Below are 26,501 nucleotides of genomic sequence, written 5' to 3'. Positions count from 1 at the left end.
TTGACGATTTGACCACGTCTCGAGCTTGGTCTAACACCTTCTGCGTGTACTCCGACATTTTCTTTCTCGCCACCTGCTCGGGCGAATTCGGATCGCCTTGCCCCCATCCCCTCGACATAGGCCCATCCCGGGACTCTGCGAAAGAAATATGTGCTGTCGGGTCTGGCGCATCACTCTTTAGAGTGAGGATGGATTCGGCGCATGTCTTTACCTTCTGAGGATCCGCTGAGTCCAACATTTTCGCAATCTCCTCGCGAAGAGTCGGTGAGGTCCACAAATCTTCCTCCCACGTAAACACCTTGGGCAAAAAATCCAGCAACACAGCCTTGTTGAGGTCCAGTTTCGTTCTCAACTGGTCCAAATCCACCGCGCTTGGAGGACCACCGTCCCCCAATGGGGGGGAGGAGGACTTTACAGCCTTGCCGAACACCTCTTCCAGAAATCTCCATACTCTCTTGGTATTGCCTGATTCCACCGACGGCAAGCTTTCATCACGAAACCATTCCCATCTGCTATTCCGCTTCAGGGGAACACCGCTTTGCTCGAACACCACGGATTCTGTTGAACCATCCTTGACCACGATGCTCGAAAACGGCTTGTCTACAAGCACATGTCTTTCCCCGTGCCCTTCTTCACAAACGCCGAACTCGGGTAGGGATTGCCACACACGATCTTTGTGCGGACCCTTCCAGGTCACAAGTCCACTCATGTGTCCCTCTTCGTGTTTTGCGCTATCCAATGCCGCCACCGCATCCTGGTCCAATTGCACACCTTGTGCCGATGCGGTCGGAAGAGGGGCCCCAGCCGAGTTCATCCCCACGCAGTTCTCCCCTGTGCCGCCATTGGGCTCTTGGGCGGTCGGCGGCCACAATGGGGAGAATGCGCACAGGTACGGCTTGTAGTCGTTGCAGCCGACGTCATACCAGCCGCCATCCGAGTTCATCCCCGCGCAGTTCTCCCCTGTGCCACCATTGGGCTCTTCAGACTGCCACCTGCGATACGCCGACGACGAGCCGTCCGACCAATGCCACCGGCCCTCGCTCATTGCATCGCTCAGTCCGATCCAAGCTTCGCCCCTCGGGTCCGCCCCTGTCGCGGCGATCGCGGCGATCGCAGCCATATTGTCCTGGTCGGACGTGATGGTCGCAAGCTCGAGGCCCATCGACTGGCAAGATCTGCGCGCGTCGCCCCAGCGCAGCTGTTGTGAGTAATAGGAGTATGTAAACGGCGGTGCAGGCGGCGGTGGCACGGCTGAAACACTGCACAGGTACGTTGAGCAGAGGATCGCAAGGCTGCGCCAGGTGGATGCTGCGCACATCGCTGCTTTTCCTCTCGCGCGGGGCGCGGCGGGCGCTGGCCGATCCACGACATGGCCGCGGCGGGCGGCCCACAGCATCACGCTGATGCCGTCGGCGTCGGCGGCGCCAGTCTCGGCGCCCGCCTCGAGAAGCCGCTCCACCACCTTGAGGTGGCCGGCGCGCGCCGCCGCCAGAAGAGGCGTGAAACCGGTTGACTCGACGACTGCGCTCGGCGCTGCGCCAGCGGCAAGGAGGCGGTTGATCAGCGGGATGTGGCCTCCTTGGGCCGCCCACATGAGCACCGTGTGCCCTTGTGCATCCACCGCGTTCGGGTCCGACCCGGATGCCAGCAGGCGCTCTGCGATCTCAAGGTGGCCGGCCGCCGCCGCCAGCATGAGCGCGGTGTCACCGTTCGGGTTGGGTGCGCTCGCGTCGTGACCAGCCTCGAGCAGGCGCGTGGCGACTTCGAGATGGCCATTCGCAGCCGCAGCCGACAGCGGGGTGATCGTGGGCGGCATTGTTGTCGAAGAGGGTCTGCCGGCGGCTCGGTGCTCACGCCCGGCGGCTCGCGCCTTGTAGTTCTTGAAAGAAAGAATTAAATCAAGGCTCTCTCTCACAAGCGCATCACACCCCTCTCCTTAAAATCCCTGTGTGGTGGCGGCGTGCCGTTCTCCCATCCCTCCCTTGGGTTGTCTGTTTTCTTTCTTTTCTTTTACACAGGCTCGACACAGGTGCGAACTGGCGCGTGCTAGTACTATCACCGGCACACCACCGGAGCCGCCTAAGCGACTCCGTTAAGAACGGCAATGCACTTAGCTCCGTGCACAATGCCGCTGTCCCCGCTCTCGAGGTTCTCGAGGTGGATATCCTTTGGCCGCGTTGGGTAGCGAGGATTGGTGTAACCCGAGCCACGGAGGCGTGTTTTCTGACGGCCGACCGTCAGTGCACGGAGTTGCCACTTCTCCGACTGCCCCGGCTAGTTCCCGAGGTCGTCGGGTGTGACCCCTTCGTCCCCCGAGACCTAGCGCGGGTGGGTTGGAGGGGGCTCCCGCCCCGTTCCTCCCCATCGGGCCGCGTGAGCGGCCTCGCCTCGCAGATTCGTTTCTCGCGCCTGGGTCAGGCGCGCGGGGCATCCCCCGGGTCGCTCGACCAGCGATCCGAAGAGTGGCCGCTATGCGAGGGAAAGAGCGGGGCCCACGGGGTACGCCTCCGTCCGGCCCCCTCCGAGGGGGGAAGGCGAAGGGAATTGTGGGGTCCCCACGGGCGCCTCAGTTCGGCCCTCCCGAGGGGGGGGAGGGGAGCAAGGGGGTGGGGGGATCGGGGCGGGGGGGGGGAGGGGTCTCGGTTTCATGGGTCTAATGCTTGCCTTTCGGGGAGGGGCCTCGGTTGGAAGGCGAGGCTGGCTCAACCCTACTTCTTCCCCTCCTCCCTCGAGGCAGCGAGTAGGCAGCGAGGGGGGGTATCGAGCGCCTAGATGTTGAATGTGCTGGCGGGGTCGGCTTGGGTGAGGTGGGCTCGGGCGGGCGGGCAGGCGGGCAGGCTGGCGGGCAGGCGGGCGGGCGGGCGGGCGGCGGGTTTGGGAAGTCGTAATCTGGCAGCAGCAGCAGCAGCAGCAGCAGCAGCAGCAGCAGCAGTAGCCGTGGCCTCGATCCTGCGGTGTCTAGTCTTTCAGTCTATCTAGGCGGCCGCGAGGTTAATATACTGAATAATGGTGTCAAAACACCGGGGGTGGTTGGCGCGCAGGCACCTGAGGGGCGTCCGCCAAGCGCGCACTCGGCTCGACGTTGTCCCCTCGACAACACATAGCCATCCGGCTTACATTTACCCTGCGTTGTTGAGCCAGGACTCAACACACTCGTTCTGTTGCCGTCCCAAACTGTCACTCCCCTCTCTCCCGGCCGGGGTGGGGCGCGCGCGGGGGGCGGCGGGTGTGCGGCGAGTGTGCGGGATGTCTGTGGGCCCGAGAGCGATATGCCATGTCCGCCTTGCGTTGTTTCATAACATCGAAGGCTAAGCTCATTAAAACTGCAATTTATCTTATTTGTTGTTTCTTCTTTGTGAAAAGAAAGAAAGAAAGAAAACAGACAACCCAAGGGAGGGATGGGATTTGTTGGTTGGGACGGCACGCCGCCACCACACAGGGATTTTAAGGAGAGGTGTGTGTTGCGCTAGCCGTCGCCCACCCTAGCGCCTAGGGAGTCTGCCTCTTCCTATCTCTCTTCGCAGTCTCTCGCCGCTTCTCTTTGGTATTGCTAAAAATCTCAAGAGATTGAAGAGAGTCCTTATCAGCTGGTCGGCCGCCATGTGGGCCTCCGGGCCTGCTGCGGCGGCGCGGCCGGTTGAGGCCGGGCTCGGCCCGGCCCGCGACGGCTGGCCGCCGACGAGCGCGCTCGCGCTGCTCGTCAAGATGGCGGCGGTGGCGATTGCGGCGACAAACGTCCAGGCGTACAGCGCTCAGGCGCCTGTCGTCTTTCGTCTTTTGTCGCATTTCGCACACGCGCGCGCCGCGCGACCCGCGTCGCTCCGCGAGGGCACGAGCCTTCCGCGATTCGAACCCGCAGCCAAAAGCTGCTCGCTCGAACCGCGGCCGACTCTGCCACCGCGGCCGCAGCTGCTGAGCTCTCCAGAAGACTGGTGCCTCATATGCTGCCTCCCTGCGGATGCTGCCGGCGAGCCTGGCGGTCCGCTGTACTACAAGGATGTGCTGACTCGATTCTACCTCGAATTCTTCTACCCCCGCGACCCCACGAACGAATGTGACAGGACCATCGGGTCCTTCAGCCACCAAAGCGTGATCACCCGAGAGCAGCTGAGCCTGCCTCTGGCCTCGCCTCCCTCTCCTTCAGGCATTCGTGGCATCCGATGGGTCGCCCAGAGTATCGACCTCTGGCGGGTCAGCCAGCCCCACTTTGAGGGCGCCATGAAGTACAGCGATCGCCACCTCGCTGGCCTCTCCGCAGGCCCCCCCGACCGCGTCGAACTCATCGGCGCGGGCTCTCTCGGCTACGGGACCGGCCCCAGCTTCGGCTGAGGGCTAACAAGCTGCCGAGCCCAAATCACTGTGAGAGTCGTGATTTCTTGTTGGTTAATAAAAATCTCTCTCTCTCTCAAAAATCTCTCTCTGCAACCTTCATGCCACCTCGCGGTCGTCCCACTCTCGTCGTTCTCTCCCTTGTCATTTCCTCCTCTGTCGCGTCGTTCTCTTCTGCCTCGTCCTGCGACGCCGCCGCCTGCCGGTCCCTTGTTCTCGTGTGGTGACTGGGCTGTTTAAATTCTTCTGCACAACACTGGGCACGGGACTGGCCTTGTGCGAGGGAGTTGCGTTGTAAAATTCTTCTTGTCGTGCCAGTGTGCTGTGAGAGAGGCTTGTATTTTGAGAGAGAGAGAGATTTTTAGCAATACCAAACAACTCTAACACTCACACGTCATTTGGGTTGTATTTTAAGAATTCTTTGTGCTGGGAGTGACTCACTGCGCGCCCCCACGCACTCTAGGGCGCCGCTCCCATGCCCGCCGTGCCAGCGCCAGCCGCGAAGCAAGCGACCCCGCCGACTGGGTCGTGCTTCTCCTGCACCTGCCTTCTCGCCTTTGCGGCATTGGTTCTCGCGGGCTGCGGCGCAGCTGCAGCCTGCTACTTTGGAATTGGCGCAAAGCAGTCGCTCGAGTCTCAGGCCAACAGGCTGGACCGCATGGAGAAGCGAATCGGCCGCATAGCTGACAAGGTGTCGGCGGGAAATCAAAGCATCCGGGCGCTGATCGAGGAGGCGAAGGAGGTTAGGCAATCTTCGGTAAAAGAGATCCGTCGACACCACACAAAGCTGGACGCGCTCCTGGGCAGGATCAGCGTGAAGAGCGATGGGACGGTGAGTGCGAAAGGCAAGTCTCCACTGCCAGTCGGCTCTAGCGACGACGAGGAGGGATGGGGGAAGGGAGGAAAGGAGGGCGGCGCGGCGAAGGGTGGTGGCGAGCCGGCAAAAGGCGCTGAGGAAGAGGCCGGAAAGGGAAAGGGCAAAGGCAAGGGAAAGGGCAAGGGTGGCAAGGGGAAGGGCGGCGGCAAGGGTAAGGGTGACGATGAGGACGGGGACGAGAAAATGGAATTCCTCTCTAATTTGTCGGGCGACGATGAGGAATCGGGGCCAGCTCATCACAACGCCACAAAGAAGGCAGGGCGGGGCGGCGTTGGCGGCAAGGCCCGGGGCAAGAAGACCAAGAGGGGATGATCAGTTGGGAGCAGGGGCACACCGCTCAAAAGGCAGCGCGGGAGTCGTCTGGATGTGTCAATCTGTGTGCATAGGCGTTCATGATGTTGTTTTTGAGTCTCGCCGCGGAGAGGATTCCGAGATTTCCGTTCTTTCCTCTGGGCCGGCGCGTCCCTCAAAAGGGCGGGGCTGTCCCGGAAAGTGAGAAACGCCGGGCAGCGTGGCGCACAACTGAATGAACCCTCCCATACGTGTTTGTGCTCCTCCTTTGCTGTCCCATCTCCTCATCTCTTTCCCGCCTGGGCGGGGCGGTGTGGGCGGGGCGCGCGGGGCGTGCGGCGCGGCGTGTGCGTCGTGCGTGTGTGCGACTGCAACGAAGGACCGCTCGCAAGGGACCATTGGGTTTGTGAGTGTGAGTGAGTATTCTTGATACGAAACCACGCGACGACACACACCAGTCGACTCGTATCGGTTGCCTCCATTAACGGCGGAGCTATTCTCGCGACCACACCACACCTGGCTCCAACGTGGACACGCCCATAGCTGGGGACACTACTAGGTCACGCATGGCATCAGAAGTTTTGTCTCTGGGCCCCGAAAGGCATCTCTAGCAGCGTCGTTACGCATGCGCCCTCCCCTCCTGGGCGCATGCGCCTCACATCTCGCCAGAGCATAAGCCCTTGGTGTGCAGCGAGACGAGTTTTTCGCCAATCGCCGCGAGCAGCAAGCCGCCCGCCGCAAACAGCCGGAGGCCTCGCCGCGGCACTGACTGCGCCGCGGTCCCGCACCCGTCGACGAAGCTCCCCCCGCGGAAGACCGCGCGTAGCGACGCCTTGACGATCGAGATGAGCGCGCTCGAAGCTCGCCCACCTACTGCCCCTGAGAGTTGGTTACGAGTGGGATCAGCTCCCCCCCTTGGGATCAAAGCTTCCACGACCTCGCACCCAACATCACAGGTGGGATCAGAGAGAGACTCCGCACCGGACACCGCCCGGGCACAGACTCCCTACCCGTCGGATCGCACAGGCCCCCCTCGGAGCAGCCCACACACAATCTCGCATCGGCAGAATTAGTGCCTGAGTCAGGCAGACAGCACAGACAAGGAGAGGAGAGAGAGGAGAGAGAGAGAGAGAGGAGAGAGGAGAGGGTGAGGGAGTGTGCACACGTGAGGAGTGGGGAGGGTGTCTGTGGTGGGCTGTAGTCCTACTACGTGGTTACAACCACGCGCCCCTCAGGAGCTAAGGTAGAGCTGAGCGTCCAAGACGCCTCGGTGCCACCCACCGGCGTGAGACCATCCGGATCTGCCTGCTGCGCCCTCCGTACGCAGCAGTCCCCGCGATGGCCCACGGTCCTCCGTCGCCTGGTTGACCCCCTGCCTCCCGGTTGACCCCCCAGTCCTCGTACTCGACCATTAAATAAACTCAAAGGTCCACCACTGCCTCCAGCCTCCACCTCCACCGTCGAGCCGCGATCGCTGCCGCCCGCGACGCCGCCCGCCGCGTCAGATGCCCGCGACGCCCGCCGCGAGTCGAGTCGGAGAGCCGAGCCGCACCAGCAGCAGCATCTGCACCAGCACCAGCAGCACCAGCAGCAGCAGCAGCAGCAGAGAGAAGCGCCAATTTTGAGGTTGCCCGATACAGCCTGGAGATGGCCCCGCGTTGTAGCCCCGGTGCCGGCGCCTCACAACTCATCATCCAGGGCCCGGTTCCGCCGCACAGTCGAGCAGGAGGAGCTCGGGCACAGGTTTGTCGACAAAGAGCTTGATCAAAATTTCGCCGAAGAAGCGCCACCGGCGGCACGCCGGGATGAATCCGGACTGTTCACATTGTTCGACACCGCGACGGCGAGCCGCCGCGGGCCCACAGGAGGGCTCGGAGCCGCGGCACCGGTCCGCGCCGCCAGCGGGGCGAGAGCACCAGCCTACAACCTGCCCGCCGACATGGCAGTTGCGACGGCGCGTTCACACACACAAGTTCACACACACACACACACCATTGGGTTTGTACTATTAACAACGAAGGCGCTGTTAAAAGTACGTCTTCCCCCCACCCCCTTGCTCCCCTCCCCCCCTCGGGAGGGCCGAACTGAGGCGCCCGAGGGGACCCCGCAATTCCCTTCCCCCCTCGGAGGGCCGGACTGAGGCGTCGAGGGCCCCACTCTTTCCTTCGCATAGCGGCCACTCTTCGGATCGCTGGTCGAGCGACCCGGGGGATGCCCCGCGCGCCTGACCCAGGCGCGGAAACGAATCTGCGAGGCGTGGCCGCTCATGCGGCCCGATGGGGAGGAGGGGAAGACGTAGGGCGTGCTTGCGCGCCTTTCCGAGGCCCCTCCAACCCACCCGCGCTAGGTCTCGGGTTTGACGCATGGGGTCACTCCCGCGAAACTCGTGAACTAGCCGGGGCAGTCGGAGAAGGGGCAACTCCGTGCACTGACGGTCGGCCGTCAGAAAACACGCCTCCGTGGCTCGGGTTACACCAATCCTCGCTACCCAACGCGGCCAAAGGATATCCACCTCGAGCTGGCGAGGTACTTCCAGCCTGCTGTGGGAACAGCTGACGCAGTCTCGCCGAGGCTCGCCCCAGCATCTGCCAGACAAAACCCCGAGAGGCGTGGGAGTACCTCGCCAGACCTCGAGAACCTCGAGAACGTCTTCTTGCCCTCTCGGTACTTGGCGTCGAGGGCGGCGCGCCGCCACCAGCCGCGCCTGGCGGCGTGCGACGTCGACGTGGACCGGCAGCAAGACCACGCCCGCGCGTCGGACCATGCCACCTGCCTGCTCGGCGCCCGTCATTTTGGCCATCGACCGCGTCCTCCGTCTCGAGGGCGCCTGGCGGCTCGGCCTGACGCCCGACGACGGCTGGAGCGAGAATGTTGCCGTGCTGACCTCCGAGGCGCTCTACTTTCTCGACGCGAGCGAGCCCGAACAGCTGTCGCCCGTTGGTCGCTCGTCGGGCCGGCTACTCCTCTCCGACATCGCGGACCTCGTCGTCTCGTCAATCGACGGCGGAGAGGGCTCCGAGATGCTGCGCATCAGCGTGCGCGCAATCTTTCAGGGCGACGCGCTCCTCCGGGCTCCGCCTGGCGCCTCCTCCATGCCGCTCTGGGTCGAGGCGCTCGCCAGTGCGATGCGCGGCCGCCTGTCGGATGGCGCAGAGGCAGGCCCGGCCGACGGCCTCGCGGCCTGCCTCGGCGCGAAGGAGAGGCAGTTGCGCGTGTCGGCGGCCTGTGCGTGGTGGGAAGCCCGGAGGCTGCCGCCGACAACCGAGCAGTCCTTCAGCAGCACGCTGGAGCCGCATTCAACGATGAGCTCTATCGCCCGTAGGCCGCCGACGCCGCAGTCCCTCCCGTCGCCGCAGCACTCGGCCGGCACGCTCCTCCGGAAGCGTCTGCTTGCGGGCGGGGCGGGGGAAGAAGCGGCGGGCGGAGGCGGCGGAGGCGCCGGCGGCAGTAGCACCGGCGGCGGCGGCGGCGGCGGCGGCGGCGGCGGCGGCGGCGGAGAGGGCGGAGGAGGGCGGTGGCCGTGGGAGAGCGGCCTGCTTGGTGGCGTGCGCGGCTTTGGTGTGCTCGAGAAGCGGCGTGACGGCATGCTGCGCGTGGGTTGGGTGGAGCGGCTGTTTGTGCTGTGGTCCGGCGGCGGCGCGCTCTCGCTGCTGTACTACAAGAGGCGAGGCGCAGAGCAGGGAGGGAGCGACGAGTTGCTCGGTGAGCTCGCGGCCCGCTCGAGTCATCCGAGCTCAGCCGAGATTGACCGAGCTCAGCCGAGATTGACCGAGATTAGGCGAGGTGCGAGGCGTGCTCGAGCTGCGCGGCGCGACGCTCGAGCGACGGGAGAGATAGAGCCGAGATCGGAGATGCAGCAAAGACGCGTGTGTGCAGCACGGCAGCACTCCATGCGTACCTGTGAGGTGGAGTTCAATCCGACGCCGAGGCCAACTCGAGTACTAACTACTCATCCTCGGCTCGTGAATCAGGCGCTCGAGGCCGAGCCGCCCTCGGCCCGGGAAGACGGCGGGAAGGCGTCGCCACGCAGCTCCACCTCCTCCTCCGCCTCCTCCGCCTCGCACTACCTGCGCATCGTTGCCCGCGAGCCGCCGGCCTCCGAGCCTAGTAGCAGAATACGTAGTCTTGTACTCCAACTGGCGCCCGAGAGGGCCACGTATTCCGCGGATTCACTGTATTCGCCTCCGTTGTATTCACGCGGTGCTCTGAACACACTGCACAACACCGTCTTCCCGCCCTCATGTCGGAGTATTCAGCCCGTAGGCCGCCGAGCCCTTCTACGTGCTCCCGAAGCGCTGCTCCGCGCTCGACGTGCGGCGAGGGACGGAGGAGGAGTTGGACGAGTGGGAGGCGATGCTTCGGCACGCCATCGCCGCGGCGGAGCACGGCGCGGGCAGGCCCGATTTGCAGTTGCCTCCGCCTCCTCCCATCTCCGCAGCTTCGCCCTCGGCCTCCGGCGCGCCACCTCCGCCACCCTCCTCCTCTCCCCCCCCGCCGCGCCTTTTCGCGCGCGCCGTCGCGTTGGTTCTCTTCAACGGAGGGTGCCTGCTCGCGCACTACGCGGCCGGCACCGCCCTGCTGGCGGCGGCTATCCTGTGCAACCTCGCCATTCTTGCGCTCGTGCCGCCGACCCCGCCGCCGCCGCCGCTGCAGCAGCGTCCCCCCGAAGCGCGCCGGACGGTTGCTGGCGCGGTACGGCCTAAGGCCGGCGCGGTTTGCGGCGCGGGCGCGGTGCTGGCCCGCTCCGGCGACGCGGCCGCCTTTTCGGTGCGGTGTGGGCCAGACTACCCCCGCCGAGGGCTCAAGGCGCCGTCTGGCCCGGCGATCTACGAGCTCGCAGCGAGCGACTTCGGGCGGGCGCACGCGCGTCCGAGACACATCGCCGAGCTGATGCAGCTGCCCGCGGCGGCGGAGGGGCCCGGCCGGCTCCCCGCGCTCCTCGTCGTGAGCATCGTCACGCCGGTTGCGGCGCCCACGCTCTACGGCGAGCCTGAGACCGCGGATTGCGTCGTCGCGGCCTTCTGCTTCCGCTGCACCGAAGCAGCGCAGGCCGCATCGCGGGAGGCGCAGCCGGGGGGTGCCGTGGAGATGCTGGCGCGCTTCAGCGCGGAAGCCGCGGAGAAGCGGATGGAGGCGGGAGCCTTCAAGATCATCGCGCAGGCGGCCAACTGGGGCGAGATCGGGCTTCCGTCGGCGATGCGAAAGTTCAACGGCAAGCCGGTGCTGATCCGAAAGTCGGCCGAGCTCTACCTCGGCGCGAGCTACGTCGAGATCGACGTGTTTGTCGACCGCTTCTCCTTCCTCGCCAAGAGAGGCCTGCACAGCGTCAAACCGCAGGTCAAGCACGCCGACATCGAGCTAGCCTTCCTCCTGCAGGCCACGGCCGATGCCGACTTGCCCGAGCGCGTGCTGGCGTGCGTGCGCATCCCACACCTCGACTGGGAGGCGCTGCCGGCGTGGCCAGCCGCCATGTGCGGGTAGAGCAAAGCTTGGGATGTGACGACGCCCTAAGGCGGGGCGGTGTGTGTGTGTGTGTGTGTGTGTGTGTATGTGTGTGTGTGTGTGTGTGTGTGTGTGTGTGTGTGTGTGTGTGTGTGTGTGTGTGTGTGTGTGTGTGTGTGTGTGTGTGTGTGTTGCGCTTTGCATCATGCACCTCGCCTTCTTACTGGGCCACGTATGGGGACGTTTTCATTTTCCTTTGAATCCTTATCCCCCCAGCACCCAGGACGCGCAGGAGCCAGGTTGCACCTTGCAGGTACCCCACCACTTTGTGTGTAGACATAAAGCATACCTTACCTTACCTTACTCTACCTTACCTTCCGGCTTCTTATCATGCTACAACGTCTCTCGCTCTTCCACCCCTGTGCATGCGCGTACTGCACGTGGGTCACATCTCATGTACCAGCTACACGCTCCCTCCTCCCCCGGCGGCCCGCCAGCGCCGCGCACGCCCGCTGGATGTGCTCGCGCGACTTGCAGATCGTGAAGCGAACCTGCATCCACAGCCGTGGCGTGAAGAGCACCGACACCGTTTCACATACCGCGGCTCGCAGATCGAGACCACGCACCAGCGTGCACGACTCCGACTGCTCCTGGTCCGCGTAGAAGACGCTCATTGGCGTGCAGACGACGCCGCACTCCGCGGCGAGCGAGCGCACCTGTGCACGCAGCAGCGAAGGCCGTTGTGAAGGAGACGCCGTTCACAGAGCGGCCGGTCACGGAGCGGCGGTCGCACAAAGTCAATGTCGGGCACGCCTGGAAACAGAGGGAAGTGTGAGCACATCACTGAGTAGCGTGAAACCGAGCCAATGCCGGGCGCGCCCGCGTCCGCCACCAGGAAGTAGCCTCCCTGTGCGTCGCACACAGTCAGGCCTCGGTGCTCTCGCAGCGCCTGCGGACAAGAGGTTTATCAACAGAGAGTAGAGAGGTGTGAACAGCGGCTGGTTCTCGCGCGGCGCCGTGGCCAGCAGCTCGAAGTTGGCGCCGAAGAGCTGCGCCACGCCGCCGAAAGAGCCATCCTCCTCTCGCAGTGCGGCAGCGATGCCGGCTTGCAGCGGCGTGGGTGCGGAGTAGGTGAGGTTCGTGTGTGCTGATGCGACCGCGGTGGCGAGGCGCGCCGGCGCCAGCGCCCACGCCACCCGCCAGCCCGTCAGGGAGAAGAGCTTGCCTGATCAACGGGCGAAGCAATCGGCTCAATTTAAAGTCGTGATTCGTAAGTGATTCGCCAGCCCGTCCGCGCGAAGCGCTCGCCGGCGCTACTGACCGTGATGGTCCTCCCGCGCATGCCTGAGAGCAGAGGAGGCCAGTGTGAACACCGAAGCACGAGCGGTGTGGGAGGAAACGCCCTCCTCGCGCGCCAGGCACGTCGCAGAGGCGGCGGTGCCTGCACCCCTCTCCAAACACTGCGTGCTCGTACACCTCGTCCGAGACCTAATTGAGGAAGTGGAGGTGAATGAACGAACCAATGACTGAGTGAGGCGCTCGTGCTCCGGCGTCTGACACCGCCAGCAAGTCGTGCTCGACGCACACCTGCTCACGCGCTTTCAGGTGTGAAGAGACGCCGTTCTTCTATCTCCTGCATCGACGCACCTCTGGGGAATCTCGGGGAATCTCGGGGAATCTCGGGTGATCTCGACGCACCTCCGCGACCGCCGCCAGCTCCGCCTCCGACGCCATGTGGCCGGTCGGGTTGTGCGGCGAGTTGAGCAGGACGGTACCTGGAGCGGTCACTGACTCATTACTGAGCAGCGAAATGAGGTCGTGTGGTGACCCGATTAGTTACTGACTAATGACCAGCACTCTCGGACATCTCGCCCACATCTCGGCCACATGTCGAGGAGGACGAGCGCCTGTTCTGGGCGTGACGGCGGCGCGCAGCGCGGCGGCGTCGATCGCGAAGCCAGGTGCGTGAGTTCGCACGGGCTGCATCACGGCCGGTGCGTTGTCGAGAGCGCCTTGCGTGAACGGGAAGTACGGCTCGAAGACGATCACTCCGTCGCGGCCTCCGCGCGACACCTGCTCGCTCACGCAGGCGCGCAGCGCCGCGTTGAGGCTCTCCTGCCCGCTCGTGCAGATCACCACCTCGGACGCTGGGTCGTAGGCATCGCCAGGGTAGAGGCGGGCGTACAGGCGGCTCACCTCCTCGCGCAGCTCCGAAAGGCCGGCGGGAGCGCTGTACTGGTTCGCGGCGGCGGAGCCTACCAGGAGCGCCTCCGCCGCCGCCTGCCGGGCCGTCAGCGAGCCGGCAAAGTCCGGGAACCCCTGGCCCATGTTGATCATTCCTGGCTGAGCGGCGAGGCTGTTGACCTCCCTCCACACCTCTACCGCTGTCGCGTAGCCTCGGCGGCAGTGTGCGGTCGCATAATAGCCTCGGCGGCGCAACGGTAGACGCACTGCGGCTCGAGACAGCATGCGTGTGCCCGAAGCAGCCGTGACCAGCAACGATGGCAGGTACCAAGAAAAAAGAAATCACGGCTACATCCCGAGTGAGTCACAACACACACACACACACACACACACACACACACACACACACACACACACACACACACACACACACACACACACACACACACACACACACACACACACACACACACACACACACACACACACACACACACACACACACACACACACACACACACACACACACACACACACACACACACACACACACACACACACACACACACACACAGGCAGGCTCGGACTGGACACCAACGCGGTATGGGTAGACGCGAGACAGATGATGACGACACGCACGAACGACACACAGACACAAACAAGCTCACAAGACACACAGCCAGCTGGCTGCCACACACCCGGAGTTGGCGTACACATCACTCAGGGCCACATTCTTCCTGTCGCCCCCCCCAGCACTCCAAGGTGCCAAGAGAAACAAACAAGGGCACAACATCACAACAGACGACAGGAGTAACATGCGAGGCTAGAGCAGCTTGCTCCACCTCTAGCAATCTAGCCGGCCGGCGAGGCACGGACGAGACCGTGTGTGGGGTCATGTGAGGTGTCTATGGACGCCCTCCTCAGAGGCTAGCGGCCAGCCCCGCTACAGGTATAGCGGCCAGCCCCGCTACAGGTATAGCGGCCAGCCGCTAGCCCTATCTCGCACTCACGGGTGATGACAATTCATTGGATGACGGTGTTCGCGAGCAGAGGCGCGTGTGCTGAATCTAGATCGCACGCCGTGGCATATGACTTGGGAGGCGTGCGACCGCAGCGCGCCCGCCGTAATGTCGGCGGGGCGCGCATGTCAGCTAGAAAAGTTTGCCAGTAGAGCGAAGTGCTGGTCGCTCCACCGGGCTGCTCTAGCTTGCGACCTCACGATATGGAAATCATCTTTTGAGTTCCCCGTCGGTCTCTAAGTGAGAGAGGCGCCCCAATGGGGTTCAGCCCCACCTTGAGCAACTCGACACGGGAGGGGGGCCTGAGTACACGCCCTTCACGTAGCCAAGCTCTTCAAAGTCTCTTCGCATCTGCCGCTCAACTATGAGAGCAGCCTGCCTTCCGGCCACGCCCCGGTAGTGGTCTGCAGATGGCGGGTGAGGACTTATATGGGCTGTGGCGCCTTGTGCTTGAGCCTCGGAGAATGTTTCGACTGGGCACTCCGGCAGGCACTTGTGCAGCAAGTGCGGCATCGCATCATTCAGCATGGTGGAGTCGAACCAGAACCCCCTCCCTTGAAAACCCCTCTGATCAGCGCGCTTCAGCCATCCCACTGCTGAAGGGTCGTCTCGCGCCGGAGCGAGATTCACCGAAAACAGGTATTGCTTGGCAGAGCCCACTGGATGCGCGGTGTCCAGACGGACCAACCAGTCGTGATACATGCTGACTGTTCTTGCTGTGTCGTTGCGGATGCTACGGAAAAAGTCTTTGGTGTAGTAAGATGGAGGGCTGTTCCCAGTGCTCTTCTCCAGCTTGCCCATATTAGCGTGGTAGTAAAAGTTCGACACCATCCTCTCGTACGGGTTGCGGACGCTGGCAAAGAAAAAGGTCCGGTCAAGCTTGATCCCAGCGGCCTCAAGGTATTTTTGCCAAGTCGTGACGCTCATGTGCATTGCGGTAAGCCGCCCACTGTCTGAAACGTTGACCGGGAACGCTCGATCTGCATGGAACCTCAACTTGCACTGATTGAGCACACTGCTGATAAGACCGCCACCAGCCTTGTTGACATGCACAAACGCCAAACCCGCAGCAGCGTCACATTCAGTGGCGTCCAGGAGGTGTTTGCACTCTTCGGTCTGACTTTGGGCAGGGCTGGATTGGCGAGGCGGCGATAGCGGCGGCGGCGAGGACGGCCTGGGACCCAGAAGTAGCAGATGACGCTCATCACTCGCGTGCGTCACAGTCACATCCTGCCCAGTCGCACCGAAGCAGCGTACGGCGAAGAAGCACAGCAGCAGCAGTCGGCAGCGTTGCCCCTTCCACGTGTTGTGGCCCATGCGTCTCCTAGAGTGCACCGGGCCAAGAAGTCGGTTTGGGCGAGGCGTCGCGAGGCACGTGTGCGAGTGATTGTAAGATAGTTTTGGAGCATAGTTTTGCACGAAACTTCCTTTGCCGGTGTTTTTCTATTTTATTTAAATTCTATTTTGTCCCCCCGCCATCCTCGGTCCGTGCGCAAGGAAAGGAAAGAAAGACAAAAACAGACAACCCAAGGGAGGGAATGGGAGGGAAAAAGAAAGAAAGAAAACGGACAATGCGCTTCTCAGCTCACCGGCCCTGGATGTGAGGTTGCCGACTGCACTCCAAGTGCTCCAAGACAACCCAAGGGAGGGATGGGAGGACGGCATGCCGCCACCACACAGGGATTTTAAGGAGAGGGGTGTGGTGCGCTAGCCGTCGCCCACCCTTGGGCGTCCGCCTCTTGAGCACTTGAGCACCGGATAGGGTCGGTTCCGCATGGTACGCGGGGACCCCTCGATCGTCTCGCCCACCCTCACTGGTGTGCTCATTGGGGTGACAGGCATACACAGCTCACAGGCGGTTGCTGGTAAGGTAAGGTAAGGTAGATTTCTCCACACACACAAAGTGGTGGGGCAAGGGGGGGCGACCCTCGCATCTCCACGCCCGGACACGGGCAGGAGCCCCACGGCATTCAAAGTGCAAGCACTGGCCCGGTGCACGTGGGTGAGCAGCCTGCCCCTCCCTCCCGACAAACCAACTCCCGCACACACACAATCGCACTCTGGCCATCGAATGACTCCGAATGACTCACTGTGTGTGCTAAGACAGAATCTCCGCAGACATCCAAAACGGGCCGTGCCGCGTTTGTGGTGTCTTCTCAAGCACTAGCATCCGGACGCCGCACTCGAGCGGGCGGGTCACATCTATGTGGGCCCAGTGTGCGCACTAGGCGCATATGCTAGTGCTATCCTGCCCTATGGGAGGCAGAGGGATGGGGGGAGGGGGGGGCAGAGGTAAGGTGGGGTGAGACTGGGGAGGGCCTCAAAGGTCCTCCATGGGGGTGGGGTCCGGCCCGAACAGGTCGAAGCCGGTCCCGCCATCGCCGCCGGCGCCGTCGCCCTCGTTCGCCTCGGAGGCGGAGGTCGTCGAGCGGGGCGTCTCGCCCGTCGCGAACCTGCCGCCGAACACGGCGTCGGCCGGCGCCGAGGCGCCGGCAGCCGTGATCAGGTCGGCGACCTTTCGGTCCCTGCAGGCCGCATCAATTTTGCCGCCCCGGGACGGCTCGTAGAGCTCGTTGGCGAGCCAGTCCCGGGCGACCTTGGTCGCCACGGAGCCCAGAGGGACCGTGGCGTACACCAGGTCGCCGAACCCGCTGCCCCCCTCGGGAGGCAGCGAGTAGGCGACCTGAATATTGGACCCCGCTGGGTTGCGCGCCGCCTGCGTCGCAGCCTCCAGGCCGTCCATGACGAACTCGACGTTCTCGCGCAGCTGCGCGTGCGGGTAGTCCGCACGCTCAGCCTCGCTCGCAGCCGCCGCCGCAGCCTTCTCCGCCTTGTTCGCCTTCTGCCGGGCCTTTTTGGCCCTGCGAGCCGCGGCCCGAGCATCCTTCTGCTCCTCCGTCAGCTCCTCCTTCCGCGGCGCGGTGCGCTCGACGAACGAGCGCTCCGCCGCCTGCACCGGCTCGCGGTCGCCCGCGGCCTTCTCGTGCTTCAGGTCGAAGGTCGCCGTCCCGTAGCCAGGGACCTCATACCTGAGCTGCGACACACCTGCAAGCCTTGCGGCAATGAGGCAGTCTTGCATGTGCGCGCGATCGCTGCTATTCCAGGGCCGTCCGCGGCGCATCCCCGGCGGCCCGACGGTGGCCGGCGCTTGCGCGCCAGCCCCGTCCGCCGCCGGATCCGCGGCCGCGGTCCCTGTCATAGCTACGCGCGCCATGGGGCGACGTGGCACGTGCCCGCCGTGTTCTTGGCGGTTGCTCTGTTTATACGCACCTGTCGTCTAGACGTGGAGACGCTCGAGGGTGCGATCGTCCCCCCTTGCCCCACCTTCTGGCCCACCACCTCGTGTGTGTAGAGAAGTTTACCTTTCTTACCTGACCTTACCTTACACCGCAATCCTCACTGGGACGTACTGTCTGGAGCGATGGAAGCGGCGCGCTCGGGATCGGGACGCCTCGCAACGCGCTGGCCCGCCCGCCTGCAGCAGTACGGTAACCTCCCCGCGCGGCGAGCAGCAGCTGCCGCCCAGTCCTCACAGCCGTCGAAACTCGTACCGCACCTCCCTCCCCACCGTCATGCTAGCCTCCGCCTTCTCGTCGTAGTCGCACCAGTCGTCGCCCTCGTCGAGCCTCACACCGTCAAACACCACGCCGCTCTCGCTCTCGGCCTCATACGGGCCTACGGTGCGAGCACGCCAATGCCACGGTGTGGCCGCGGTATCCGTGAGGCGCAGGGGCTCCGAATGCAGCGACTACGGCGGAGTACAGCCCAGCCTCCCTCCCAAAACGGATCCGTGTAATCAGCCTCTAGGCATGCGCGCCCGTCGGGTGCCATTTGATCGGCTCGAGCCCGCGGCACTCCATCGCCAGCACCGGCACGAGGTCGCCGTCGTCGGCGGTCTGAGCTCGCAGCTTGACCTAGCGGCGTGGCCCACCCGCCTGGTGTCGCGACACCGGCCAGACTGTGTCTTCACCTCTCTCCTCTATGTGTGTGTGTGCATGGCGGCCTGTGCCGTTCTCCCATTCCCATCTACAAAGAGTTGACCTTGTGCTTCTCTAGCTCCTTGTGCTTCTCGCCCGGCGCAAGAAACTTGACGTAGCTCTGCCGCTTGTCGCCCGGAAACTTGAGCGCAAAGTTGGCGACGCCGTCCTTTGTGTCGGTGAGCTCGACTTCCTGCGGCGCCGCGGCGGAGGCACATCCGCTGCAAGTGTCCTCTCGCGTGTGGGACGACACTGTGCAGAGGTGGCAGCAAAACGCCGGCGGTGGCGGTGCGGCGCGCCTCCTCGGGATCCATGACGACGCCCTCGCGCGTCTCGCTACCGGCGGCCTGCTGCACGTCGAAAGTCCATGTCGTCGACGGGAATGGGAAGCTCAGCGACTTCACGCCCTCTAGCTCCGCCTTCACCCACAGCACGAAAGTTGGCATATCCAGCAGCGACGCAGCGACGGCGCGGCGACCCCCAGGAGTGAACAAAAAAAAGAAAACGTTAGGCAGCTCGCCCGCTCTGCTGAGGGGAGGGGAGGGTCGACTGGGCCGGTCGCTCGACCCGATTCTACTGTACTATCAGTCTTACCATTCATGGACAATAGTGTCTGTGAACTGTGACGGCGGTGACATTCACAGCGAGGTCAGTTCACAGCCGAGCAGCCGATCCTGACACGCTCCACTTTCAGGGCCCCGCCGCGGCTCGAGCAAGGTCTCGATCGCGATCGGCATCTTGCCAGCTGTGGCTCGCCCGTCTCAAAATGTTGAACACGGACCCCAACCAGATCACGCTCTGCCGCGGTGTCAACAATCAGTTTGACAGCACCTTTCCTCCGCTCCTCGCTCAAGCAGGCCTCTCTGAGCGCGACTTTGCGAACGCGCTGCAGAACATCAACGCGGCCATGTCGGAATTCGATCCCGTCGCTTTCGCGCGGCGGATGCAGTGCATCGCGATCGGCACATCGCTCTTCTTTTTCGCGCTGTTTGCCATCATGGGCGATGTGGCTGGCGGAATGTGGCTCAACGACGCCATCCCTTCACCAATAGTGCTCCTGCTACCCATCATGATCCTCTTCATTGCCGCTCCCGTGTGCATCATGAAGCAGACGGCGGCGCGGATCGAGAGGGAGGTCCAGCGCGTGGACGCAGTCTGTCGGGCGCAGGAGATGCGCGGCGTCACGTTCCGGGCTGAGAAAGTGGCCACTGAAGAAGGCGGTCTTCCAGGACTGCTTGCCACTGGCGTCACCGTTGGCCGCGGCCGCCAGCACGTCAACTACGACTTTGGCCTCGTCGTGCGTCTCACCGCCGGCGGGGCCACCTCACAGGCCTATGGAGCTTCTGCGATGCCATTTGGCGTCCCGACCGGCGGCGCCGCGCCATTTGGGCAAACCATCCCTTCGGTCCAGGCGACCGCCGTAAACGCGAGCGTGCCAGTCGTGCACGCGAGCCCCGTCGCGGTGGCCGCGTCGAGCGCTAGTCCCTCCATTGTGGACCAACTTAACTCGCTCACGTCGCTCTACCAGTCGGGCGCGCTGTCTGCGAGCGAGTTCGAGGCCGCCAAGGCGCGGCTGCTGGACAACGACAAGACGCGGCTCATGAATGCGGGGTTCTGATGCACTCGACCGACCACTGCTGTCGCACGCGGGCGTCGGACTGTGAGCGATGCTTCGACCCACGGAGCGACACGTCTACTGGCTACGTGAGAGCTGTTGCGTGTGTGCGACGCGTTTTTGTGTTTACGTGTTGGTACTGGCTACGTGAGAGCTGTTGCGTGTGTGCGACGCGTTTTTGTGTTTACGTGTTGGTACTGGCTACGTGAGAGCTGTTGCGTGTGTGCGACGCGTTTTTGTGTTTACGTGTTGGTACTGGCTACGTGAGAGCTGTTGCGTGTGTGCGACGCGCGTTTTTGGTGTTTACGTCTTGGTAACATAGCCCTCTTGGCTCGAGTAGTGATGGTTGCGCGTGAGCTCTTCTTGGAGTTGGTCCACACCTGTCTTATCCAACGCCTGTCACGGGCCCCACCGCGGCAGAGCTGCCTTTCTGGGAAGCGCGGAAGGTCGCCACAGAAGTCGAGGACGAGGACAACGCCACGCGCGGGATGTCCACACGGCGCACGCTGATCACCATCTTCTTGCTCGGCTGCGGAACCTTCCTCATATCGCAGTGGCGCCTCGTGCAATGGCAGAAAAAAAATTGCTTTAGAAGAAAAACGAGCACGCATATTCTCCCCCCTCCATTCTCTCCCCCTTGGCGCGGGCGCCCCACTCCCCCCAGCCCCTGAATCGCGTACTAGCTGTGGCTACCGTAGGCCACACTTGCGTCGCCGGGGGTTCCCTGCCCTAATGGGAAACTGGCCGCTGATCCGAAGACCGACTGCACCAGGGTTTGCTAGATCGCGCGGGGTGAATGAGTGATGAAGTTAGTGCCTTGGGTGCCCGTTCCCCATGGTGGCTATGAACGAGAGCTCTCACTCCCAGGGTACTCCCGCGTATCTCGGCTCCCTTATCCCCCCCCTCTTCCCTCCCCTTTCTCTCTCCGAGATGACCCGTGCTCTACGTGCCTAGGTTCGGTCCTCGGGGAGGGGGGATTGTCGGTGTGTCCTCGCGAGTTTTTCGCTGGACGCCCGACAGCTTCGATTTCCCTCCTTAGCGCCCCGGGTAGAGCGTGGTCTCCCCTGGAGCCTGCCACGCCCGTTCTGTCTAAGCCCAGGGTTCAGCTTTCCAGTTGATCCTTATCGGACTGGTGAGTTCCTTCTCGCTGTCAGTGTGACGCCCCGGCAGACATTGGCAGCGGTGCTACACACACTACGCCATTTTTCGTTTGATTTTTCGTTTGACGTTTTCAAAGGGTGTCCTTTTTTAGCAATTTCTATGGGCTAGCGATGTCGCAGTACATGCGCACTAGTTTGGCAGCGATAACGTCCCCGTGGCAAGCTAAGGGGGCGCACGCGCACACAAGCCCCACGCGTCTGCCTTGTAGCATAAAGAGAGGACTCTTCCCAACATCTCCTTGCGCTGTTCGTTCGTGACTCGCGAATTCGTTTTCTCCAAGGGAGTGTTTTGTTTGGACAAGATTTTATGGGCTAGCTATCTCGCAGTACATGCGCACGAGCTTACCGTAAAGAAATCGCCATCGTGTTTTTCTTTTTATGCTTATGGCAGTAAAAAGAACTGCGTGCGGCAGGCGCGGGCTCGGTCGATATCCCATACTTCGACTCACATCTTCATTGCTGCGGTGTGAGTGTCAGTGTGCCCGGGGAGGCGCGGCTGCGGGGTGGATTGAGAAGGTCTCAGAATGCAGAGAAACTGCAGGCGTGGGCAGAGGCGCGCGCTGCAGTTTCTCTGATCGGGCTCGTGCTGGCGGTGTGAGCGCGGGACGGCGTGGTGAGGCGTGGGGCAGGCTATTGTTGTGGGGTGCGGGCTGCGTCGTTAGGCGTATGCGTGCCCATGGTGCTGTATGCTGGTGTGTGCAGGCAGGCTGGCGGTCTGTGCAGCAGAGAGCGGTTGAGCGCGCGCGCGCGCTCGTGCGGGCGTGCGTGCGCGCAGCGTGCCACGCGCGCGCCTCGTGCAGTGCAGACAGGCGCGAGGCGGCAGGGGCGCAGTGCGGAGCACGCGGGCTGATGGTGCTGTATGCTGTGTGTGCAGGCAGGCTGACAGGCTGTGCAGAAGACTGAGCGGATGAGCGCGCGTGCGGTTGCGTGCGTGCGTGCGCGCCTTGCGTGGTAGCAGAATCTGCGTCGTACTCGCGGCGCGTCCTGGTACAGCCGCTTGTGAGGTGCCAGAAGCAGTGTGCAGAGCCTGCACAGGGCGCAAAAAAGGCGAGGTAGTGCTGGTGAGGTGTGCTGCGGCGCGCGCGTCGCGGCGTGAGTGGATATGCGGCTTGCTCTGGTGGTGCGAGGGGCGCGTGGCTGGTGCGGGCGGCGCGGGACGGCCATGGGGCGCCAGCACAGGGCAGACGCACATGACACAGGCTTCTGGGCGCTACGCGTGTGTTTGCGTGCGCGCGGGGACGAGGTCGATGGTCGGCTGCGCGGCCGCCATCGGGAGCGAGGCCGCGGGCGCGACCCGGGCCTCGCTGAGCTTGGCCGCCACGAGCGCCGAGAGGGAGAGGAGCGCGGCCGGCGCCACAGAAACGCCGCTAAAAGGCGTGCGCGTGCGCGTGCGCGTGCGCGTGCAAGCGCGAGCGAGATTGGCGGCAGCGGTGGCGGTGCGGCGTCCGACCCGAGCGGCGTGCATGCACTGGGACGTCTGGCGCGCTTCCAGCTCGCGCTGCAGGCGACGACCACGCACGTGCTGATGCTCGACAGCGGGAACGTGCTTCCCGCGCGGCTGCTCAGCTCGCTGCGTCGCCTCGCGGGCGCCGAGCAAGCACACGGCGTGCTCGGGCTTGCCGGCTGGCGCTCCGTGTCGAGCACCGCACACGCTGACTCCGCAGCTGCCGCCCTACCGTCAAGATCGCAGACGACCTCATGCCCGCCGACTTCCTCACCAAGTGAGTCGCGCGCGACAAGCTGAGGCGCAGCGTCGACTTCGCCACCAATGCGCGCGGAGAAGCAGCCGGGTGGGGGTGCACTCGAAGTGGCCGTTCTGGCTCGCGATGATCAGCGGCGTGGTGCCTCTGGTGTTGGCTTGGTCGACCGCTGCGCCAGCCTCGAGGAGCAGCCGGGGCGACCTCGGGGTGGCCGTTCTGGCACGCGATGAACAGCGCCGACGCGCCGCCGCTGCTACCACCGCTCGTCCGGGCAGCGTGTCGCGTTGAGGGTTGAGACTGCCGCGCGTCCGCCGGCCGGAGAGGTGGGCGTGCAGCGAGGCGAGGTCGCCGGCGGCGATGTCGGCGAGCAGCGTGGCGGGCGGGCTCGCGGCGGGTGCCATCACCGAGTCGAGACGCAGCGGCTACGTGTCAGAGGAGGGCGGTGTGTATCGCACGGCGCCAGCGGACGGCTGGCTCTCTGTCCCCTCTCTGTCTGGGGCGGGGGCTCGAGAGCGCGTCGGAGGGCGGACCTCCCCTCAAGGCGTACGCCAGACTGCCCCGCAGGGCGTCCACACAGAAACACAACGCCTGACCCAAGACGCACAAGCAAGCACAGACAGTCGAAAGTTTAATCACGTGCCTCTGACAGAGCCGCTCTGAGCGCTAAAATGTTCCCTCACCCACTTCACGGCGTCCGCGAAAGACAGGTCGCACCAACCGCATGTAAAGTCGTACAGCTCCGGGATCTCGTGCCCGACGTGCCGCCTCCACTCCATGTTCCACCCCCAAGGCGTCGTGTCGGTGACGCGGATCAGGAGCACGTTCGGGTCCTGCTCGGACAAGTACGGGCATCGGTTGTTGATTGCGCCCGGCTGGATGGCGGTGACAGCGTTCATCACGTCATGCGAGGCGTCCGTGACGACATGATCCACGCACCCCGCCTCGCCAGGAGCTGGCACCACGAGGCCCTGGTAGAACTGGGTGTGCCACGGCTGGAACGGCGTCCACAACCATGGGCCGTAGGGCCAATAGAGCTCAGCGTACATGCGGCAGTCCGCGCTGTACTGAAGAAAGCCTCCTCGCGGGCAGAGCAGACCGGCCGCGGTCTGGTTGCAGCCAGTATAGTTCCATGCGCCGATCAGCCAGGGCGGCATGTCGCAGCGCTCGTCATTCACTGCCGCCAGCGACGCAGCCAATCGTGTCGCTGTGACCCACCGTGAGAAGAAGGCGCCGGCCGTAGAGAGGAGCGCCAGCGTACAGAGAAGGCATGGCGTGCGGGCACTCAGCAGCTGCCGGGTCTGCTGCGTTTGCATGACGCCGGAACCTGGCGAGTACAGCCACGCCTGCTATTCACAGCACAACTCTCGCCGGGGGCTCGAGCATGGGGGGGGGCGCGGCCTTGAGCTATGTGTACGCCAACTCAGGGTGTGTGGCAGCCAGCTGGCTGTGTGTCTTGTGAGCTTGTTTGTGTCTGTGTGTCGCTCGTGCGTGTCGTCATCATCTGTCCCGCGTCCAGGTAGGTAAGGTAAGGTAAACTTCTCCACACACACGAGGTGGTGGGGCAAGGGGGGGCAACCCTCGCGTCTCCACGTCTGACGACAGGAGCCCCACGGCATTCAAAGTGCAAGCAAAGGCCCAGTGCGCGTGGGTGAGCGGTGTGTGTGTGTGTGTGTGTGTGTGTGTGTGTGTGTGTGTGTGTGTGTGTGTGTGTGTGTGTGTGTGTGTGTGTGTGTGTGTGTGTGTGTGTGTGTGTGTGTGTGTGTGTGTGTGTGTGTGTGTGTGTGTGTGTGTGTGTGTGTGTGTGTGTGTGTGTGTGTGTGTGTGTGTGTGTGTGTGTCACGTCACTGCATCCTCCGCCGGTTCCTCCCGTCGCCTCTTCTTTGTTCGAATGTTTTTCAATCCATCCTTCACGAAGCCCTCCCATGTAGCTAGCGTTCTTGGCGAATGTCTCGAAATGGCCAGCAGGCGCTGTCTGCTCGCGGTCTGTGCGGGCCGCTCGTCCTCCTCGCCCTTCTTTCGTCCTCCCGTCCCTCCCCTCCACCATGGCCTTCTCGGCACTTCTTTCTCCATCCGCCTCGCCCTGCCTTTTCGTATCGTGCCGTTCGCCCTCCATTCGGTGACCTCCATGGCTGTCCGGCTCCTTTTGGGTGGCGCTCTCGATACCGTTGCGTCAACCTCGACGTCGCTGTCGCCCTCCCCGTCCCCGCCGTCGTCCGTGCCTCGGTTCGCGTCGCGTCCACCCATACCGCGCTGGTGTGTCCAGTCCGAGCCTGCGCAGTGCGGCGTTTCGCTAAAAAACAATTGGTTTACTGAGAAGCCTTTAGCTGTACGCATTAAGGCTCCAGACGTCCCGCGTACCACGCACCTCGCTTGGTAAGACGCCGCCAGGCAGCGTCACGAGAATACAGTACAACAGCTGGCTGCTGCGTCTCGTCTGGAGGTGCCGCACGACGAAGCGAGCGACCGCGAGAGATTGCTGAAGCGCAACTCCCGCAGCCCCGCTCCGTGTCGCCTGTATGCCGCGGTCTCCCCCTTCGCCAACCCCGTGCACACTCGTCGCCCGCCGGTGCCCGCGCTGCAGAACCAACGCTAGAGCTCCTTGGCGGCGTCGCGTTTGACCTTCTTCTGCTGCTTCCACGCGTGCTCCTGCTCCTGCATGATCTGCACCGCCCGCTTGCCGCGCGCCTGAGCGTTGGAGGCGGGGGCCCGCTCCCGAATACCTGTCTCTCTCTCTCTACCTCAAAAGGTCTCTTTGTGGTGTGCAGTGAGGTGCCGCGCGCCTCGAGGTAGTCGTCACGCTGCCTCTTCTCGCGCTCGCGCTCGCCCGCGAGGAATGCGCCTGTAGGGCAGGAGTCCTCGGGACTGAGTCTGAGGAGGGTGTGCTTCCGACTGCTTCATGCCGGACAGACGGCGCGTCTCTTCTCGACTCGCCCGGGGCACACACCCTCCCGCAATCTCCCGCAATCTCCCGCAATCTCCCGCAATCTCCCCCTTAGGTGGACCGCCTGCCCGTGGCGTGTCTACTCCCCCCCGGGTCTTGACCTTGTGAGACCTTGTGAGAGCAGGCCGGCAACACCCCCTGCCCCATATCTCCCCACATCTCCCCGTGTCGCCCCGTATCCCTCCCCGCACTCCTCGGCATCTAGAGAACGGCACCGTCCTTTCGCAGCTCGCGCGCCGCGCCCTTGTGCTCCTTCTTCGCCTTGCGCTTGAGGAGCTGCAGCTGCGCGCGCTCGCGGTCGGGGTCGGCGTCGCGGCCTGTTCACAGCTGGCGGCTGTGAAGAGACGCCGCTCGCGTCCACGCGGCGCGGGCGGGCGGGGGCCGGGGGGGGGGGGGGGGGCATCGTCGAGGCCTGGCTGAAAGTCGTCCTCGAACACCGGATTGAGCAGCTTGATCGGCACCTGTTCACAGCAGCAGGTGTGAAGACACGCTGTTCACAGCCTCGAAGACCGGATTGAGCAGCTTGATCGGCACCGGCGCGCGTCGCTGCAGCCGCAACGGCCTCCGCCCGGCGATCGCCCGCCCAATGCGCAACTCCACAAGCGCGCGCGCCGCCTCGTGCGCGGCGTGGAGAGCCGGCGGCAGCCGCGCCGCGCCGCCCGGCGCGCCGAGCAGCGACGCGTGGGGAGCAAACAGCTCGGCGAAAGAGGGGAGCTGTGCGTGCAGCTCGGCGAGGCTTTGCACGAGCGAGAGGAGCGCGCCGCCCTCGTCGACCGACGCCTGCGCGTTTACAACCGGTGGCCAACCGCTTTAGTGAGAGGAGAGCCTTGCCCCCCCCCCCCCCCAGAAAATTAAAACAGAATCCAACCCTTGTTCAAAATATTCAATGAATGCAACGTGGTCACGATAAGGAAGCCGATTGTCCACATTGCCTTGAGTGCAAGTGGCATTCCGGTTCCTAATCCG

The 26,501-nt window shown here is 63.8% G+C and overlaps 7 protein-coding genes across 7 annotated transcripts; 3 read left to right on the top strand and 4 right to left on the bottom strand.

The window, feature by feature from the left end:
• Positions 1-1,384: 1,384 nt before the first annotated feature.
• On the bottom strand, positions 1,385-1,699 carry EMIHUDRAFT_58380 (hypothetical protein; the record flags this gene model as incomplete). The annotated part of the gene is made up of 1 exon (XM_005761644.1): positions 1,385-1,699. A coding segment is annotated over one exon (315 nt), but the record flags the coding sequence as incomplete, so codon positions are not given.
• A 1,878-nt stretch (positions 1,700-3,577) lies between these two features.
• On the top strand, positions 3,578-4,374 carry EMIHUDRAFT_358545 (hypothetical protein). The gene has a single exon (XM_005761643.1). The coding sequence runs from the start codon at positions 3,601-3,603 to the stop codon at positions 4,327-4,329; it is 729 nt and encodes a 242-aa protein (XP_005761700.1). The 5' UTR covers positions 3,578-3,600; the 3' UTR covers positions 4,330-4,374.
• Positions 4,375-8,171: 3,797 nt separating this feature from the next.
• Positions 8,172-10,978, top strand: EMIHUDRAFT_452889 (hypothetical protein; the record flags this gene model as incomplete). Its single annotated transcript, XM_005761642.1, has 7 exons — positions 8,172-8,744; positions 8,820-9,199; positions 9,374-9,402; positions 9,469-9,573; positions 9,761-10,117; positions 10,202-10,264; positions 10,493-10,978. The coding sequence occupies exons 1-7, from the start codon at positions 8,260-8,262 to the stop codon at positions 10,976-10,978; spliced, it is 1,905 nt and encodes a 634-aa protein (XP_005761699.1). The 5' UTR covers positions 8,172-8,259.
• A 413-nt stretch (positions 10,979-11,391) lies between these two features.
• Positions 11,392-13,408, bottom strand: EMIHUDRAFT_216654 (aminotransferase; the record flags this gene model as incomplete). The annotated part of the gene is made up of 9 exons (XM_005761641.1): positions 11,392-11,490; positions 11,566-11,655; positions 11,733-11,888; positions 11,998-12,164; positions 12,261-12,283; positions 12,387-12,427; positions 12,500-12,526; positions 12,638-12,714; positions 12,841-13,408. 9 exons carry the CDS (start codon positions 13,406-13,408, stop codon positions 11,392-11,394), a joined length of 1,248 nt encoding a protein of 415 aa, XP_005761698.1.
• A 3,054-nt stretch (positions 13,409-16,462) lies between these two features.
• Positions 16,463-17,356, bottom strand: EMIHUDRAFT_216652 (hypothetical protein; the record flags this gene model as incomplete). The annotated part of the gene is made up of 1 exon (XM_005761640.1): positions 16,463-17,356. The coding sequence occupies one exon, from the start codon at positions 17,354-17,356 to the stop codon at positions 16,463-16,465; it is 894 nt and encodes a 297-aa protein (XP_005761697.1).
• A 589-nt stretch (positions 17,357-17,945) lies between these two features.
• On the bottom strand, positions 17,946-18,565 carry EMIHUDRAFT_67955 (hypothetical protein; the record flags this gene model as incomplete). Its single annotated transcript, XM_005761639.1, has 3 exons — positions 17,946-18,050; positions 18,184-18,288; positions 18,395-18,565. 3 exons carry the CDS (start codon positions 18,563-18,565, stop codon positions 17,946-17,948), a joined length of 381 nt encoding a protein of 126 aa, XP_005761696.1.
• Positions 18,566-18,885: 320 nt separating this feature from the next.
• On the top strand, positions 18,886-23,169 carry EMIHUDRAFT_358535 (hypothetical protein; the record flags this gene model as incomplete). The annotated part of the gene is given in 4 exon segments (XM_005761638.1): positions 18,886-19,325; positions 19,359-19,770; positions 22,871-23,064; positions 23,080-23,169. 2 exon segments carry the CDS (start codon positions 18,886-18,888, stop codon positions 19,735-19,737), a joined length of 819 nt encoding a protein of 272 aa, XP_005761695.1. The 3' UTR covers positions 19,738-19,770; positions 22,871-23,064; positions 23,080-23,169.
• Between the last annotated feature and the right edge of the window lie 3,332 nt (positions 23,170-26,501).

Source organism: Emiliania huxleyi (assembly GCF_000372725.1).
Source record: "Emiliania huxleyi CCMP1516 unplaced genomic scaffold EMIHUscaffold_70, whole genome shotgun sequence".
In the NCBI taxonomy this organism is placed as follows: Eukaryota; Haptophyta; order Isochrysidales; family Noelaerhabdaceae; genus Emiliania; species Emiliania huxleyi.
The sequence above is the reverse complement of the archived record's forward strand: the minus strand, read 5'-3'. Positions and strand labels throughout refer to the sequence as shown.

Excerpts from the sequence above, each read along its gene's own strand:
- EMIHUDRAFT_358545 (XM_005761643.1), top strand. The coding sequence starts at position 3,601 with ATGTGGGCCTCCGGGCCTGCTGCGGCGGCGCGGCCGGTTGAGGCCGGG.